At 49.3% G+C, this 18785-nt stretch overlaps 1 protein-coding gene across 39 annotated transcripts in view; it reads right to left on the bottom strand.

The window, feature by feature from the left end:
• Positions 1 to 7288: 7288 nt before the first annotated feature.
• The window catches only part of EPB41 (erythrocyte membrane protein band 4.1), a 97269-nt gene continuing 85772 nt past the window's right edge, over positions 7289 to 18785 (bottom strand). For 22 of the 39 annotated variants that reach the window (XM_069803329.1, XM_069803306.1, XM_069803305.1 and 19 more), the window contains 6 exons: positions 16593 to 17042; positions 15229 to 15357; positions 13380 to 13481; positions 12865 to 12945; positions 11893 to 12000; positions 7289 to 10982 (listed from right to left, as the gene is read on the bottom strand). In XM_069803329.1, coding sequence (XP_069659430.1) covers positions 11902 to 12000; positions 12865 to 12945; positions 13380 to 13481; positions 15229 to 15357; positions 16593 to 17042 — 861 coding nt within the window. In that variant the 3' untranslated portion in view covers positions 7289 to 10982; positions 11893 to 11901. The remainder of the gene's footprint in view (positions 10983 to 11892; positions 12001 to 12864; positions 12946 to 13379; positions 13482 to 15228; positions 15358 to 16592; positions 17043 to 18785) is intronic. The other 17 variants (XM_069803330.1, XM_069803331.1, XM_069803337.1 and 14 more) reach the window with 2 other exon arrangements.

Here is an 18785-nt window from a genome sequence, read left to right as displayed (position 1 = left end):
GACTGACATCTCCCTGGCCCAGGGCTGGGGCTGGGCAGAGGGGAACTGTCCCCAGCCAGGGGCTTTTATCACCCATTTTTGTCACCCCATGGGGTTGGGGACAGGGGACAGGGCTGCAGGAGCCAGGGAGGGTTGTGCTGGCGATGCTGTTGTCTCTCTCTCCTGGCTTTCATCACCTTCCACATCACCCTGCATTACCAGTGGCACTTGGCACTGGAGCTGGGAAATGGTAGTTAAAGCCTGCAAGAAACAAAACCGCTCTGCGCTCATTTTAGAAAAGTCAGGGTTTCCACAATCTTTTTTTTTCACCTCCCTTTGGAAACTCGGCATGTTTTGTTTCAATTTTTAGTATTATTTTTTCATTTTAATTTCTATTTTGCCTTTCAAACAGGAGTGATAGCAGCTTTGTACCCTATTGCCCAGAGTAGATCTGGCCCCATCTCCACCTTCCCCCATGCTGCTCTACCTGGTCCCAGCCTGCCCCATGTGAGTCCCCCCAGCTGCGGGGCTGCTGAACCACCCTTTTCCCAAAAAGCAACCCTTAAGCTCCCCTTACACCCCTGCAGTGGTTTTTTTCTTTTTTTTCCTGCTTTACAAGAAAAGGCTGTCTCTGTTTCTGATGCAAACTCTCCCCAAGAAGTTGGGTACCAGCATCCCCCTTTGCAGGGAAGCAGAGATGGGGCCAACGGCTGTGGTTTGGGAGGCAGTAGCATCGCTGAGGTCTCGCTGGGAGCGATACCAACCCACAGCTCAGCTATTTATTTGGATGCTTAATCTCAAAATTATTTAGGCACTGGTTCAATGCAATAAACAGCAACAACAAAAAGTCACCGGCAGGGTCTGCCCTGAAGCAGCATCCCAGGGGACGTGCCAGGAGGTTGTTTTTAGCTGAAAATAACTTTTCATTCGGGCTTAACCAGCTGCAGCCAGAGCTAATGCCGGGCCCTGGGCCACACTTCAGAAACCGGCAGCAAGAAATTGGAGCCTGAAACACCGTGAGGAGCTGCACCAGGAGCTGCTTCAGGGCTGGGGGCTTTTGTTTTAATTTTCCCCCTTCATTTTCTGGCTGGGACTCAGCCCGACCTCGGGAAGCGGCTGCAACCCAACGTGGCAAATGATGGGGGACGAGAGGGGAACCTGCCTGCAACATCTCCTACCTGGACCACGCACCCACTCCAGCATCCTCCTCCTCCCCCAGCATCCTCCTGGCCAACTCAGCAGCGTCCTCCGAGGGAGAATTTCTGAGCCATGTAGGGATTGTTTCAAAATGCAAAGCTGCTTTATTAATTAGTCTGGTGGGGTGAGAAGACCCATGCTCTCTCTGTGGAGTGCATCATCTGCACATCCCTCATCTGCAACTCTGCCTGTGGACACGGTTTCAAGAGTGTTTGTGGGATTTTAACATCCATCCATTTCAGTGGATGGATGCTGTGGATGCTCTCACTCCCACGCTGTCCTGGCAGCATGCTGGGAATAACACTGGGCGGGAATGGATCTGGGTTAAAACAAAAATTTAAAAATAAAGCAAAAAAAAATCCACCCTGGATCCCTCCATTGACCCCACTCGGCTGCAGAGCTGTGAAATTAAACCACCCTGGAAGCACTGAAGATTTCACGCCGTGCAGCTTGTGAAGGGTGATGCTGGACGGTATCTTATCTTATCCTGCCTAGGAACCAGCTTTATAAACTATAGATTAAATATCCAGCCCTTATCATCACCCACTGGCATATCCCCACCTCAGGAGGTGCCTGCTGCAGGAGGAGATTCCAACCAAGAGAAGGGGGATTTCACCAAACACACCAGCAAAAGAAAATAGTGGGATTGTCCTCAGTGCTGACCATCCAGGCTGACCAGGACTGACCGCGGAGTGTCCCTTGGGCTAATTGCAATTACCCCCACACCACCAAGGGACCTCTAGGCTGGTGCATGGCTATGGAACAGTTTGGGGCAAAAATGGACAAAATGTGGAAAATGGGTTGGGGGAAACCACTGCTGTAGGCTGTGTGTGGGAAAGATGCCCTGGGGAAGGTGCAGACCCCACCAATGGTTGTGAGAGGGTCTCCCATGCCCAGGGCCACCCCAGCCAGCGCTGGTGGGGCTCCAGGTTCGCTGCTGGGACACCTCCATCCGCAGGGGAGGGGGTGGAGGGGAGGTGGGGGGGTAATAACAGCCCTTCAACCATCTCTTTAATGGGGCATCCGCACAGAGCTGGAGCCAAGGACCATGCAGCTCAGTCGGGGCAGGGTCGGAGCCAGCCCAAGAAACATCCCCCAAAGGGGCAAAAAGGGGGAGATGGAGAGAGAAGGGCTGGAGCAGCCATGCCAAAAAGCAACAGATCCCAATCATAAAGGATCCAGACCCAAACCCCCGAGCACAGAGAGCTATGGCCACGCTCAACCAGATCAGCCGCAGCTGGGGCACGATTGCTCCCACCCCACACCTGATGCTGCTTAGCCCACCTGGTCCCACTAAGCTGCAGGGTTTGCAGCCCTTCCTCCTTCTCCTCCTTCTTCCTCCTCCTCTCTCCACAGCAAGGGAGGTCATTGCCATGAGTCTGCTTGGCTGGTAAGTCCTTCCTTAAGATTTAAAGTCTGTGTGAAGGAAAGCACTCTGCTAGTGGCCACGCACTTGTAGTACAGCCAGGGAATGCAAATGTTGGTGCATTATTTAGGGTGAGTGCTCTCTGCTATAAATCTCCTTCCCGAGGCGCTGGGAAGATGAAGTGTTGGGGTTTTCTGTGCTGGGGCTGAGGCTGGGGCCATTGCGACATGTGAGGAGCGATAGTGCAGCACTTTGCACCTTATGTTTAAAGGTGAGGACCCCTAAGTGGGGGTGATGGCGTGTAGATGTGCTCCCCGGTGCTATAAAGCCTTGTGACCTTTTGGCAACATATAAAGGGTGCTGCTTTTGGATGCTTTATTTAAAAAAAAGGAAGGAAGTGTGATGCCAAGTGCCTCTCTGTGTTAATGAGCCAGCACTGAGTCAAAGGCGTCTGTCTTAGTGCTTCCCGGCACCTAAAGGAGCCAGGACGGGGCTGGAGCTGGGGTGGGTTTGAGGGTAGTTGCTTCATTTATTTTTTTCACTTTACTTTTTGGCTCTTGTGGGTTTGGGGGTGTCCTGCACAGGCTCGCTGGCACCCCAGGCTCTGCACCTTTCTGCTGCTGCAGAAACGGGCTGAGCAATGTGGGGCTGATCCCCCTGGGACTGGTCCTGGGTGGGATGGGGTGAGCCAAGCTCCAAAGCCAGAGTCCCCCATCAGCCTTTATCAGCATCCGAGCGACATGTGCTGTCCTGACAGCCGAGCACTGGAGTGTGGCCGGAGCTGGAGCCCAAATCTCCGGGACTTTGGCTTGGCATCCATTAGGAAGCACTGCCCGTGCTGGGGGCAAAGCAGGGGAAGGAAAGGATGTGTGGACAACATGGTATGTCTGGTATGCAAGGGGTTAACTGGAGCATGGGGCATTTAAGGGCTGGGAATTTGGGCTTTGGGAATTCATTCCTACCCCAGGAAAACTGTCTCATCTGGAGAAGCTTGGTAGGATGTGTGTGCTGGGGGCAGCAGGGGAAAGCTCGTGCCTTGAAGTTTTACTGCTATGGAGGCAGAGCAGCGTGCAGGTCAGGAACATCCAAAAGTCACCGTGTGCGGCTCCCCAGGGACTCGGCTGCACCAAAGCATGGCCAGCTCTGGAGCCTGGACCAGCCTCAGTGTCCTGCAGTGGGCAGGATGGGCAGGAGCCCTGTGGCTGCCTTCAGGAGATGAGATGTAGCTCCTCGTGCTGCCAGAGCTGGGACTGGTGGAGCCAGGGCCAGGGGAGCAGTGGTCTGCTTCTGGACGTGTCGTTCAGGAGAAAGCTCCCATGGTACTAAATGTCGTGGCCACCCAAGATGGCCCCTGGGTGCCGGAGCTGCTCCCACCCACTGCCTCGTCCTGGGTGAGTGTCTGGGCACTGGTTTGCACCGGCATAACTGGCCTCTGCTCCTGCCTCGGATCCCACAGCAGCAGGTCTGCAGGTTTCCCTGGTACTTGCCGAGGACAGCGGGACGCATCCAGCCGGAGCGTCCTGCTCCACAGGGTGACGGCGGGGCCGGACTCTGGCCGGGGAGCTGCCACTTCCCTGCTTTAGGGGTTCAGAGCGGGAGGCGAGGCCGTGGTGGTGATGGAGCGAGCTGGAGGGATGCCGCTTCAGGTCTGTGGTGTTTGAGAAGCCCAGCGTGGAGCAACTGGGCTGTACTGGTCTGCACTGGGCTGTAATCCGGCCAGTTGATTTGGTTTTCCAGCCTCCCAGGGGCTGGTGAGGTGCCAAGGTGCTCTGCAGAGCAATAGGGATGCTCTGCTGCCCCAAACTGACTTGGGGGGGGCTGTTCCTGGGGGAGCATCGAGCCCTTAGGGTGGGAGTGAAGAGCTGCTGGGGCTGATGCCCACAGACCTGCAGGTGTCCCGCAGCGGTGGGCATCCCGGAGGGATGGGGACAAAGCAGGGATGAACCTCGTGCCACCAACCTGGCTGCTGCAGGACGGGAGGTCACTCCCTGCCTCTGGCTTTGACTCTTTCCCTGTGCCTCAGTTTCCCCAGTTATGGAGCTTGGGGCTGAGCCTGGTGTCTGTCCTACCTGGCCCGTTGCAAATGCAATTCCTCCCTTTCAACCCTGTTCATCCCAGACGCTCAACCACCCTGGGTTTTTCCATCTAGAAGTGATGGAGTCGACCCCGCTGCTTGCCTGATTCCCGCAGCAATTCCCCTCGGGGCCCTGAGAGCGGCCCTGACCCTGGGACACCATCCTGACCTGCCAGGAACACAACTGGCTGCCCGAGCCCCCGAAACGAGAGGAATGACCTAAAAATAGCCCAGGCTGGAACAAACTGGTGTTTGAATGGGAACTTTGTCCTCCCAGCGTGAAGGCTGCTCCTCTGGGTGCCGGGTCAGGGTCCGGGATGGAGACCCGAGGAAGGACCAGGGATGGGGATGGGTGACAAAGGGAAATGGCTTTTGCCGGCCCTTTGCAAAGGATGGGACCTCTGGGATAGAGCCGTTGCCTTCCGTGTGGGATCTGGGGCTGGAGCTAGCGTGGGGCCACCCAGGAGCCCAGGCTCGGCCCCCTGGGAGCCTGCGGGCTGCTGCTGCCTTCTGCTGGTGTTGGGATAAGGAGTTTGGGTTGGGTTTTTTAATTTATTTATTTGCATCTCTCTAGATTGCCATGGTGTTTGTTTGTTTACCTAATATTTTCCCTTGCTTGTAGCCAGGCAAAATGCCACAGGGCTCCAGGCTTGGCAGAATTTGCAGTTTGGGGGTGGGGGGCAAACTGAGGCATGGGGCTAAAGGGAAGCAATAGGGCTGAGGACCCCCCTGCCCTGGTGGTGGGGGGGGGGGGGTAAAGGCACCCTGTTCTAGGGACACCCAACCCGGGGGAGGCTTTAAGGAAAAGCTGGGTGGTCTCCTGGTTGATGGCCCCAGGGCTCGGCGGCAGAGCGAAGGGTCCGAGCATCGGTGGTTGGTGTTTGCTGTCCTGGCGCTTGTCCCCTGGGGAAATGAGCCAGGGACAAATGTCCCCTGGGCATTTGACATGGGGCTTAAACGTCCCCTGTGCTGCAGGCGTCCTTGCACCTGCAATGGCAACAGTCCTGCCTGGCAAAGCATCGCGGCTCGGGCAGAGGGGCCATGTGGGACCAGGACCCTGGTGCCACCCATGTCCCTGCAGCGTGCCTGGGCCAGCGCCGGGGAGGGGACAGGCTGGGAGACCCTTGGGGAGGGCAGGGGCAGCGGGGATGGTCGTCAGCTCAGCGTCCCCTCGCTGTAGGGTTGCCCTGGTGCAGGGCTTCCAGGGCTGATGGGTTTTTCTGCCAGGACACGCTGCTGGAGTCCAGTGCGCCCCGGTACGTGATGCTCCCCCCATTATCGCCTGATGCCAAGCCGGGCTGGGACCCACCTTTGCTGCAGGGCAGCTCGCTGGAGCCAGGCAGAGCTTAGTGCTGCTCCTTGGGTAATGTTAAATAATTCAGAGAGGGGGCAGGTGATGCCTTGGCTGACTGGCTGCTGAGCGGGGGACCGACACCCCAAAACGCTGCTGACCAGAGGAATTAATCCTTTTCTTGGCCATTTGTCCCCCAACACGATGCCTTTGGCTGCAGCTCATCATGCCACTGCATTTATCTGAAGGAGCTGGGACCTCTGCAAGACCCAGCTCCCTGGGACAGGGTTATTTAAAGTGCGTTTTGGCGTGACCCTAATGGGAATGGACAAGGCGAGGAGCCTGGGGCTGCCCTGGCCGTGTCTGACAGCCCGTGTTGGCTTGGAGAAATAATGTCATGTTCGACTCTGCCTCATTGTTCTAAGTAAATCAAGTTGCTGTGACAGGTTACAGAAAAGCAGCTCCAGCGGTGGTCATTTCCCAACTATCGGGGGTTGATTTCTGCGGTTCCTCTATAATTTTTGCTTTACAGTACATTGAGATTCAATACTTGGAGCAGCTTGAAAACAAACTGGCCAAAGGCAAGGTGTCAGTAAGATGCAATGACTTGTCTCTGGAGCAATTTGAATTAATGTTGCTTTTAGCATGTGAATATAGATGCGTGCCCGAGTGACAATGAGGTCATGTAACCCTTCCCTTTCTGTCTGTTGGGGAAACTGAGGCACAAGGGAGGGTGGCACCGCAGCCAGCCCCAGGGCTGCCCCTGCCCATAGGGATGCTTTTCCAGTTCCCAGTCTCCAACTGCCCTAACTGGGCCAACTGGCTTTTGTTCTCTGTCGGGCTGGTGGCCAAGATGCCCCATCAGCTTTCTGCTTGGTATTTCTGTCCCTCCTAAAGATGCTGCGGTCAGAAAAAAAAATGAGACAGGACAAAAAAAGAGCTGGGTTAGACATCTCCCCTGCTCCAGTTCAATCCAATTCACTCAGGGTTTGGCAGCAGCTACTGAGCAGAAACCCTCATCTGAGCTCACCTCAAATGCAATAGCTCAAAAAGGGTTTTATATCAAATGATGACGCTTTAGGGAAAACTTGGACTCTGGGGCTCCCTTTTGGCCCCTTCCCACACATGTCCCCTGCTGGGAATGGTTTAAAGTATCTGAAGCCACCAAGAGCAGAGGAAAATGCAGCCGGTGGCAGAGCCCAGAGCAGGGCTGGTGAGAGCTCCAGCGGTCGTGGCACACAGCGGCACAGCCAGCACCAGCTCTGCCAGGGATGCACTGGTCTGGCTTCAATCAGAAAAAGCAAACTGCCACAAAGCCAGGCTGGGGAGAGAGACCTGGAGGAGGGTGAGAAGATGAAAAAAGGCTTCAGGGCCAGGGAGGTAGTTTTGTTTGAAAATTTATTGAAAAATGCAATACAAGAAGCAATACTGAACACTTATGTCTGTCTAAATGCTACAGCGACTTTCCCTTTGATTTACTATGAAAGTCCAAAATAACAGCTCCTATCACTAGTGAATCTATAAAGATTTGCCAATTTTAAAAGTTCCTATTTTTATAAAGAAGAGTGTAAATGGCTAGCCTAGACAATTCACAATTGCCTTAAAAAAATTGTACAAAGCTCCTTCATATTCTCAACTAAATTATTTTATTTTTTTTTTACAAGTTTCATCTCTAAGGCTGGGACACTACCACCTCTTAAGGTAATTGTACAATTAGGAAAATCAGCAAACCACAGTTTATTAAAACCAGAAATCAGTCAGTCCTTTGCTAACACATCTGTGTGGTCAGAGATTGCTATTTGGCAACCGGAGCTGCCATTCCAGTTTAATGGAGGAGAACATGAGCTCCTTGCCTTCCTTTCTATAAAAACATTCATTCATATATAAATAGCTTCCATATAATGTATATTATACAATCAAGACAGTCTCTGGGTGAATTTGTGGAGTGGGAAGAGCTGGGAACATTCATATAAATAGACCTTACTTAGCTGGTCTGTCCCTAGAAGTAACACAGCATGCTAAGAGCCAAGGATTTTAAAAACCCATCAGAGGTGGAAGGGATGCGGGCAGCCCCACCACAGCCCCTGCTGAGGATGGAAGAAGCTTCTTCTGCTCTTAACTTTTATCTTCTTCCCAGGCTGCTGCTGCTCCTGTCCAGCCCCTGGGCTCAGGCGCTGCATGTAGACGGCTGTGTTGGCTGGAGAGGGTCAGCAGGGCTGGAAATCCCCTGTGAGGTCAGACAGCAGGGTGATGGCAAAGGTCAGATGAGGCTCAGCGCAAGGGATGAGCTTGCTTGTCTGAAACCAGCTCTGGTCAGCACTATCGCCGTGAAGAGGCGATAACTTGTTTAAACTACTCAGGGAGAAGCAAGAACTTAAGAAGGGAAAGTGTGAGAATGAACAACCTGGAAACAGCCACCCCAAATCCAGGAAAAAAAAAAGGGTGGTGGTGTCTATGGGCCCTTAAAAAGGGATGTACGCAGACACAGTGAGCATATCCTTTTGGAAAGGAACCACCTCTCGTGCCAGCAGGTTTTTCTCACCCTAGAAATCCCCTGCTCAGGGTGTTCTATCCCACTCATCGTGCTCCAGGCACAGGACAACCCAACTGAACAGCCAGGGCCAAGCTTCAGCCTTGCACCATGTTCTCCTAAATTCTCATGACAGCCAAGTGCCTTTAAGTGCTATGGAAAAACTTAATTTATCATGCTGGCTTTGTCTGCTAAAGCTCAGAAATCCTCTTAATGATGACTCGGTATGCCCTTTCACTCCTCAGGTAGCTGCAACAGGGTGAGAAGGAAGGACCAAGTGGCAAAAAGCTGAATTCCCAGAAAAGGGACATTGCCAGAGGGATTCTCAGCATGATGGGCGTTTAAGGCAAGCATTACCCAACTAAGTTGAGGACAGCAGGGACACAGATCTGTTAAAGGATCTGCATAGCAGAATAAGGAAGGAAAGGGCTGTTCAGACATAGATAGGAAGACTTAATCTCTACACTACAGCTGTGGAGCCCAGGACTCCCTAAATCCCCAGAACAGGATGCCCGGTACCCAGTGAAAGGCAGAGCATCATTGTGGGAAGGGACCATGCACCCAGAGCAGCACAAGAAGCAGGTACCAGCATGGGAAGGCTGGAGGCTGGGAAGGACCCACGGCCAGCAAGGCTCAAAGAAAGCAAAAAAATCCGGCAGCTCCAGCATTTTCGGCATAGTCTCCAATCAATACTGACAGCTTAATTAAAATTGCACCTGAATCTGAGAAGCTACACTAGCCCTAGTGTAGTTCAAAGGCTGTTTACAGCTAAACAGCAAGTCATTGCAGCCTGAGCTAAATCCAGTGACTTCTGAAACACATTATTCAAATTTAAAATAGCAGAGAGCTTTTTTTATTGCCATTTGCTTCCCATCCTCGACTGAGGAGCAGCAGCAGAGCACTCCATGCCCTCAGCTACCAATGTGCCACACTATATATATATTAAAAAAACAAAACAAAACAAAAAAAACCAACCAAAACCACAACCTCAAAGTGTACTAAAGTGTTCACAAGTGTCTGGGCAGACTCTTTACAAAGATTGGGTTTTTTTGTTTGCTTTTTTTTTTTTTTTTAATTTAAATGCTGGAAGGAGAAACCAGGGCATGATTAGAACATTTCCACACAGCTCAGAAAGCAGCAGTGGGACCTCAGCCCCCAGTGCTGTGGAGGGAAGCACATCCAGCCCCAGAAAAGATGTTTTCTGGTCACCTCCACCTAGCTGGAGATGGCCCCTGTGGTCTGTAAGCTCAGCCTAAAGATGCAGACACTAACCCTGGTATTTCATTCCAGCAAGGCGGTCATGAAGCCAAAGTACAGATCCTTAAAGCCAGCATGGAAGAGGGGGTGGCAGCACTTTCCACATGGCTTGGCTCGATCACGACCAGCAACACCTGACACCTAAGATTTCTTGTTCAGCCTCTCCAAATACAGCTTTACAGACCTAGGAAGGATTGTCTAAAGGATTTTAAATTAAATGATAGTAGGATATATGCCCTGGTATATGGGTAACATGTTTAGCTTTAAATAGCACTGTGAGGGGAGAAAGAAACCCAACCCATAACTTAGAAAAAAAAACCCCCTAATTTAAAAATCATGAACACAAACAAGTGAAAAACTGACACTGAAAAAAAATCAGTTACTATGAATGCTGTATAAGCCTACCTTAATAGCATTCAGAGTCCAAACACCTTAAACGCACACTTCTAAGGGCTTTTTAATTTAATGGCATCTAGAAAACACAAACAGGTAGGTAGCACTCGGCAGAGACACACAGGAGGAAGGCGAGTTGCTATCACAGTCCTCTTAAAGCTCTAAAATTCACAGTATAAGATACTTGAAGCAACTTCCAGTATTCCTTAAATCTAGTCAACTATTAAGATGTGTGCATAGGCTACACCACAAAACCCTACTGTGTTCACACATCGGGGGCCTGAAACCCAACGGGGAGGAAACTCGGAGCGAAGGCAGCAGCTCTGCTCTGCACGCCCAGGTATCATGGCCGGAGTCTCAAGCTCCCTAGAGCTAAACAAAATCAAGAGGCAATCAGAAATGCTGCACAAAACTGAAGTCTGACTTTTTTAAACTGACTCTCCCGGCAGAAGGACCCATGGCTTTTTGAAGGCGCGTACGGATCCCGCGCTTGGAATATGCACAGATGTGGCTTATCTCCGTTATCCCTGACGAGGCAGAGGGAATACGACTTAAAAAAGTGACCCTTTGAGCCCTGCGAGGTGTGTCAGGGTCTGATCTGAAGAGGCTATGCGTGAGAGGGAATGCAAAATTGAAAACCTGTAAAAAATATTCAGTACAGTTAGAAATATGGCATACTTTTGTCACAATATATATAAAAAAAAATCTATATCCAACAGGATCCAGTGGAGTCTGGAAAATCCCAAGTAAAATGTCAAAGCGCAACTCCTAATAAATGATATGAATGTCTCTGAGTGTCAAGTCTTATAAATCCGAGGTCTTTGTGCTCCAGGTAGTTTCTTAGTAATTTTGCTGGGTTTCTTTTTCCTGGTGTTGTGTCTGGCAGGAATGCTACCTAGAAAGAGAGAAACATGGTAAGTCACAGCTACTAACAGCCATCTTCCTGGGAAAGAGAGGAACCTGCTTCCCTGAAGCTGTCAGAGAACTGAAATCAGAAGATGAGTTAACCTTCAATGGTAGGTGTGAATTCAGGCTCAGAGCCACCACCAGGCACCTGGCACAAACAACGCCCTGCTCCCATCCCTGAAGGACCGTATTTTAAAAGTTGCAAGTCCAGGAACCCTTAGGAAACCTGTCCCATTTTTATTTAGGTTTGAAGAGATAAAAAGCTCCACCACAATGTCTGCTTAACCATGCTGTGTCTCCTGTTGCCTAACTTCTTCTTGTTCCACCTCCCAAATCTCAGCAAGTACCAAGTTTGTTGGGATGAGGCAGGACACACGCAGGGCAGCGGATGGCACAGACCTGGCCAACACCATCATCACAGGCATCAGGATGGGCTTTACAGCACTGATATACAGGCAGAGCTGGATTCCTCAAGCAGCTCTTTCCCAAAACCATCAAGACTGCAGAAAAGGGATCTTTCCAGGCAAGTCAGGAGCACGAGGTCCAGCTCAGGTACTGACACAGGCGGGGGTCTACGTGAAACCTATAGGTCAGTGTGCTTCAGGTGCATCAGAGGTGTTTGGTAAGGCAAAACAGCCTCATCGCAGGAGCCACGTAGCGTCTTTTAGACAATTTTGGCTCACTTCCACAGCAGGATTAGTCTGTATTTGTGACTGCTTCATCAGCCTTAAATGATTTAATAGGAACAGCCTGAGCAGGACTCATCATCAGCCAACAATAATAATTTTACTTAAACTTTGACCACATTTAGCCAAACCTCGCTTGCACAGAGATCAAGCCCCCTGCCCTGGGGGGAAAGCAGCACCCGTCACTCACTTATACATGGTCTCCCTACTTACACAGCCTCGCTACTCCTCTGCAATCTCGGTCTCCTGGTGTACAACCACTTTGGTCACCGACATGTCCGGGTGCTGCTCCTTTGCTGCCTTTATCGCCTGCGCTAGAACCTGAAAGAGACCACATTTCAGAGCATGCCACCGAGGGTCCTCAGGGGGATAAGAGACTTTCTAACTCTGGGGAGAGAAAAAGAAAAGTGATTCCACTTCACCTGCACAGTTTGGTGACTTTTGGTGGTATTAGATTTTTTTCTGAAGGGAAAAGCTGTTTTCTAAGAATACACTACATCTCTCCACTGCCCCATGGTAGAAGATGGATGAGAGCAATTAAGCAAACCCCGTTTATTCTTCCAGCAAGTGCGATGAGCACATTTCAGGTATCTTCTCCGACATTTTCTTTTGGAATTAATAAACTAGTTCTTGTTGTATGAATATTCTCCAGCCCCGTGATACTTGCAACTAAAATTAAATTCAAAGTATAATTCTCTGATGACAAAATCATCACTTCCAACACACTCTAGAGGCCAATGAGGCTGACTCATCAGAAAGGTTTCCTATAAAGCCAATGAGATTTAATGCAGGTGCTGAGTGCTATGAAATGACTTCTGGCACAGTAGCAATAGCACTTCAGAGTTACTAGAAAATTAATGCAGATCATCCAGATGCCAAGTAAAACTTTTATTTCACATTTTTGTGGATTTTTTTTTTTTTTAAATTGCATTTGTCCAAACCAGTTCTGCAATCAAAACTTTGCTGCCAACACCAGTTTCAGAGCAGAATTAAGCTTTGCTGGCCCAGCTATACAGCTGCCTGCTGTCAAAGAGGAATTTATTTATTGAAATCAGTTTTAAAGTTTTATTTCTACCCCAGTAAAATTTCCCTAGGTTGTTTTCTGGTTAAGTTGTCTTCGGAAGGGCAGCCTGTCTAGTCGTGCCAGCTCTGAGAAGCTCTTTTGGACTGCATCCAAGCTCCTACCTGGTCGTGATCTACATCTGCATCTCCTGTGATGACAATCCTTTTTTCAATCCGTGTCTCTGAAATACCACCTTTTACAGTCTAGTACAAAAGGAAAAAACTACTGTTAGTCTAGAAGTGAAAAGGAATTTGAGTGCACTGGGGCTGCCTGTCTAAAGACGGTATCAAAAATAGTGTTACCAAATACTGCTGTTGTACCACAGCATCAGAATCATGGGGGAAAACTGCCACTGCTCAAAGAAAAAATGTCAAATATTCCTTTTCTTATAACTGAACAGGGAAGACCTTTGACTCACAGTCCATGTCCACAGACTGTACTGCAATTAATGCATAATCTACAGTCTTAATTCAGCACAGGCAAACCTGGGACCCTTGTGCTTTGTTTCAGGCATTAATCACGTTTTTTGAAAGGAACTTTCAAAAGCTATTTTTTCTATTATTCAACTCTGCCCGTCTCTCTATCATGTTGTTGTTTTAGTTGTTGTTGTTGTTTTATCATGTTCCTGTGGTGTTACCTTTGTGATCTGTGTGGTGGTGGTGCTGCTGGTGGTTTCCGAAGTGATGGTCTGAGCAGTCAGCAGGATGCCAGGGTCTAAATCTCCATTGCCACCATCTGTCTGTGGGATAGAAGAACAGGCCATCATCTCTGTGGGCAGCGTGGACAGAAGCAGGGGCTCCACATCAACAGAGCAGGATGAAATCCGAGGACAGAAACTCCTCTCCGTCATGGACCGCGGGACAGAGTGAGGTGATCTGCAGCCGGCTGAACTGCGCCCAGCTGCACAAGGACTTCGCAGGTCTCTGAAGGCTCAGCACAAAGCCCCTGGACTTTAAGGTTGGAAATGCAGGGATCCACAAAATCACCCAGGCAGGACCTATGACACTCCTCAGACCAGGTGGGCTGGAATACTCCCAAATCTGGGTACACTGCAATGCCGGTCATGCTCCTCCATTCCACGCTGCATGCTTTGGACCACGAAGGGAGACCAAAGCAGACACCTATCCTGAACTACACCTGCCTGGGTCCACGGAGGTTCACAAAGCCAGAGAGCACAATCTGATTCAGAAGGCACTTGCTACCTTTCCTCCCTCCTGACGCCACCTTGCACATCACTCGCTTTAAACTCTGCAGAAGCAAAGTCCAGATACCTGCTGAACCAGGAACAACTTCTTTTACAGCTGGTTACATGGTTCCCATCCTGCATGACTCGACTTTTCAAGGTCTGCTAAAAAACCTAAAATAAGTCATCCTTGCCATCTCATCCCGGCTGCGTCTCCCTTACGGTGTACCACACACGAATGCCGGGCAGCATCCCCAGCAGCCCAGCACGGCAGTGGGACGATATCTGGAATTACCACAAGGTGGGACCATTTTCCACAGACTGGGAGAAATCTCATGGCACATCACAAGCCAGTGCACGCAGGGCCAACTTCTCCCAGCCTGGGAGACACACTTTTCCTTTTCATTTCTCAATTAGAAATGGTAACAGCAGCAACCGGAGCAGAACTGCTCTATTCATCTACTCGCTCACTGTGAAACATGGCAATGCTCACCACTGCCCGGTGTGGGCATGTCTGAATGCATCCTCTACTCCAGCAATCAGGGAGGATGCTGAGCAGCCACAGGATTCCTTGGGAATCCCAAATTATACAAGTGTGGTCCATGGGCTACCCATACCTGAACCTACATCCCACAGTCATTGCACTCCACCAGCAGAGCATGGGCTGCTTCTAAGAACCACAGTTATGACAAACCCAAAGCTAACAAAGGCTCCAAATTCTCAAATACACAAATAAAACCTATTTTAGATTGAGGATTAATTTTAACCTCAGCAATGAAACCATACCTGCATATGCTGGTATCGCTCCACTAACATTTCTATTTTCCAATCACCGGATACCCACTCTGGTTGCATTTTATACAAAACTTTTGGTTTTCCACGCCTGTTTCAGGGTTGAAACCTAAAGGACAATCGAATCATTCATATACCAAGTTCTGAAGAGCATAAACAGCCAGGAGAGCTGGAGAAAACAAGACAAGGCATCTCTTGCAGAAAAAAGTCCAACTCGGGTTAACTCCATACAGTCAAATCCACATTCTGAAGCCACCAGCAGCTGAAGATAATTTCTGTTTGCACACACATCTTGAAAAAAATATTACTCTTCAGGGATAGTAAAAACACTGCTGCTCTAAAAACACCAGCTGCACCTGGAAATAGCATCCACAGCGTCAGTTGACATCTGTGCTGTGACTCAGGTGCTTGGAGAAAAGCAGGTGCTGCTCTTTCATTTGGAGGATCTGGAAACAAAATGCTTACTTGAGTTTAATTAAGCCCCTGGAAAATTAATTAGAACACACCTTACCTGTGCAGCTTCATAGGTGATGGTCTTCGTCTCTGTGTGGACAATGGGGACTTCTTTCGTGGGAATTTCGCTTTTGACGGCACTGGACACATCGGAAATGGTGACCGTCTGTGTCTTCACTAGCGGTGGCTATGAGACAGGGTTAAAAACATCTCCGTAAAGACCCAGTTAGCATTTCCACGTGACCGTGCTGCTGGCAAAAGTTCTGACACTGATCTGATAAAAGCACTGTGGGAACCAAGGTCAGCCTGGAAATCTTTGGTTTTAGGCCTCTGGTACGACACACACTGCTCAGAGGGCAGAGAACATGCGTGAGGATTAAACAGACAGAAAAATCCTCCAGACCTTCCCCAACACCGTGCCTCAGCCCAAGCGAGGCATTAAGGATTTAACCAGTGTGTCACAATACCACGAAGAAACTGTCTGCACTGATTATTAACTTTCTAATTACTAGAAGCTCATTGCCAGCTGCCAGTAAAAGATGACCCTCATCTACTGATGACAATGTCAAGACTAGTAGAAACCCTGGGCAAATAAGACTTAATCACAGCTGAGAAGCTTTATCCTGACTGCAAGTGAAACACTCCATTATTAAAAATCCTCATCAGATCCTAGGTCTTTAACTTTTATTAAATCAATGTCAGACAAAACAGAAACATGACATCTTGAAAGAGAAATGGGGGGGGGAAGAGAAATCAGTTGTTCCACCACCTGGTAAGTATCCAGAGGAAGACAAGAGTTAGTTCAGACCCACAGTGTTTTCCCAGAGGGCTCGATTTCTGCTCACCGTCCCCAAACCTGGCGGATGCCACCGTGATTGTTAGCAGGGGAAGTGGACGTCTATTTGACCATAAGCAATTAATATCAACACTGAAGCAGGCAAAAATATCTCCCACGGTGGGGAGCAGAAAGGGGATATGAAAGCCCACGTTCACAATGTAAAAACACGTTTGACAGCGCTTCAAATTTGCTCTGCTGCACTCAGGGTCAGCCTCCAGTACAGCAGGAGACGGCAAAAACCTTACAGAACTAAAATTACATGCCTTTGGAGCCTAAATATTTCCCTTTTGGGGGACGCACAAGATGCTTTGATCAAAGAAAGGCAAAGGGCGTTGCGCTGCGGCAATTGTATTTAATGCAAAGATAAATCGAGCGGGGCTCGTATTTAGTGCAAAGATAAATTGAGAGGGGCTTGTGTGCACTGACTGCGGGAGATTAACTGGCTAATTAGCTCCAAGCATGAGTCCAAGCCAAGCAAACACAACTCCTCTCTGGGTCCGTGGCATCTGCTTGCTGCAGTGTTTGGGGTCCCACTCCAAAGCCAGCCGGGGGGGTGTGGGGGAGCAGGCGCTGGGGCTCACTACCTGGAAGCAGCGAATGACTGCTGGCAGCCCGTTATTAACATCTGAGTCGTGACACTCGCCATTTAGCTTTCTAAAGGCAAATCTGTCTTCGCCATCCTCTGCCACCTCCTCCTCTCCTCCCGAGGGCTGCCAGGGAGGTGCGGCAGGGCTGGCGGGGGGCTCCAGCTCAAAGAGCTCCGAGTCCTTCTCCGCATCCGCACAAACCCCCTTTCCACATCTCAGGTCCTCCTCGCTCGCGGGGAGGCTGGGAGCCGCCTCCTCCTCCTCCTCCTCGCTGCTTAGGGAGGAAGCAGCAAAGTCATGGCCGGGAGAAGGCTCTGAGGCGGGTGGCACTGGGGTCTCACTAAAAGCTACTGACTGCTTTGAGCCCTCGCATGCAAAGCCAGTGTTAGCACTGCTCCTCTCTGGCACTGCAGCCACATCCTCTCTGGAGAGAAAGTCACTCATTTTCTAAAAAGAAACGAATACACAAAAAAGGCCAGAGAGAGAGAGAGAAAGAGAGCGTTAGGGAGAACAGGAGGTCATGAAGCATAAAGGCAAAACATCGGTTTCTTACAATACATCACATCTCCAGTAACGCATGCAACAGCAGTGGGTTTGCACACTTGAAAACCTTTGTGCTATGCGATGTATCCAGTGCATTTACTGACACGGCTTTCCTGGTAAATTAATAATCCGCTCTCCTGAAGTTTAAGGAATTAATATTAAAACAACTCTCTGCACCTAAAGGAAGAGCCACCACTAAGCACTTTTTGCCCAGTTTGGAAACAGGAATAATGTCAGTGTAGCAAGTGGGGACTTGTGCACATCCAAAATTCACATGTGCCACAAAACCCACTGACTACACCAAAACCACACCCCAATTCTGCTTTTAACTCCTTGAAATATTTTACGCTGTGTTTTAATTTGCACATGGAGGTGAAGAGAATAAGCCCAGAATTAGCGTGCACAATAATCCACGGAGCCTGCGCCTTGCTCTTTTCTTTGCCCCTGGGAATGCTCACACCCCTGAGCACCCTCGTTGCTGTTGCAGTCTCTGGGATAACTAACACAGACTTGTCATTATGGCATTGGTAAAATTATTGTAAGAATATCTACAAGTTAGTATTGAAATCAACTGCTTCAATTACCATGAGGCTCCTGAATTGGCGATGCAGCGTGGTCATCTGAAGGAACTTTTACTATTTCTTTGAGACAAACCGATTCAATTAACTTAGCACAAAACTTTTCAGCTGAGGAGTAAAGAAACGCGGCTTTAAGCTGGAAAGCCAGATGTTCACACCAGTGTGTGCTGATCCCATCGCCACCAAGCATGCGGTTCAGTTGACTGCTTACAAGCTGCATTTGCCCATTTATTCAGGACTATCGAAATATTTGTAACATACTTTATCCCAAAAGCAGTTGGCGCACAAGAAACCTTTGCGGTAGCTAAACTTCCCGAAGGTGGAACATAATTGGCATTTGTGATGGTGCACCCCAGAGAAGACACATAATGAAGCAACTCAGCCCTCCGAGAAGCAAGCAAGCATGTCTAGAGCACCTGAGATATTTGGGAAGAGCGTGCCAAGCCAGAGGGTTTAACTAAGGCTGGTGCTATTCTGCTCTCCGTTCAGCTCGTTAGCAAGGTCTCAACTAGGTCTTCTCACATCTCTGGGAGCCCTCTAGCCAGGAGGGAAGCAACAGTGATAGAAGAGAAGAAAAGAGTTAAAACATGAACAAGACAGAAAGCTTTAGCAAAAATCAGTTGTTTGCCCAAATGCCCAAGTGATGAATATTTCATATGCACAGAGAAGCAGCATTTCAGTCACCAGCAGTAAATGATGGCTACAGTCCTGCCCTGTGCTAGAAGTTGTGTTTCTCATTATTGACATGGAAAGTTGCCTTCAAGGAAGGGCAGAATAAGCAGTTACGGGCACCTACAATTTTACACATATCAAAGTTGTCGCATCATCCAGCATCAGGGAACAAGGAGGGAAAAAAACCAGAGGGATGCTGCTATTTCTTCTCAATAATTAACCTCATGGTTGATTTCTGGTAACTTTGTATAAAAATAGCCACATATCTGTTCGTCCAAAAACAGTGATTAAATTTTCATAAAAGCATGGCAAGTCCATTTTGTCAACTGTTATTCTAGTTTTGGTGGCGGTATTAAGATGAACAGAAACTGTTGCCTCACTTTCTATTACGAAGATT

This window comes from Haliaeetus albicilla, chromosome 16, assembly GCF_947461875.1.
Source record: "Haliaeetus albicilla chromosome 16, bHalAlb1.1, whole genome shotgun sequence".
NCBI classification, from domain to species: domain Eukaryota; kingdom Metazoa; phylum Chordata; class Aves; order Accipitriformes; family Accipitridae; genus Haliaeetus; species Haliaeetus albicilla.
This window is presented reverse-complemented; position numbering and strand designations above follow the sequence as displayed.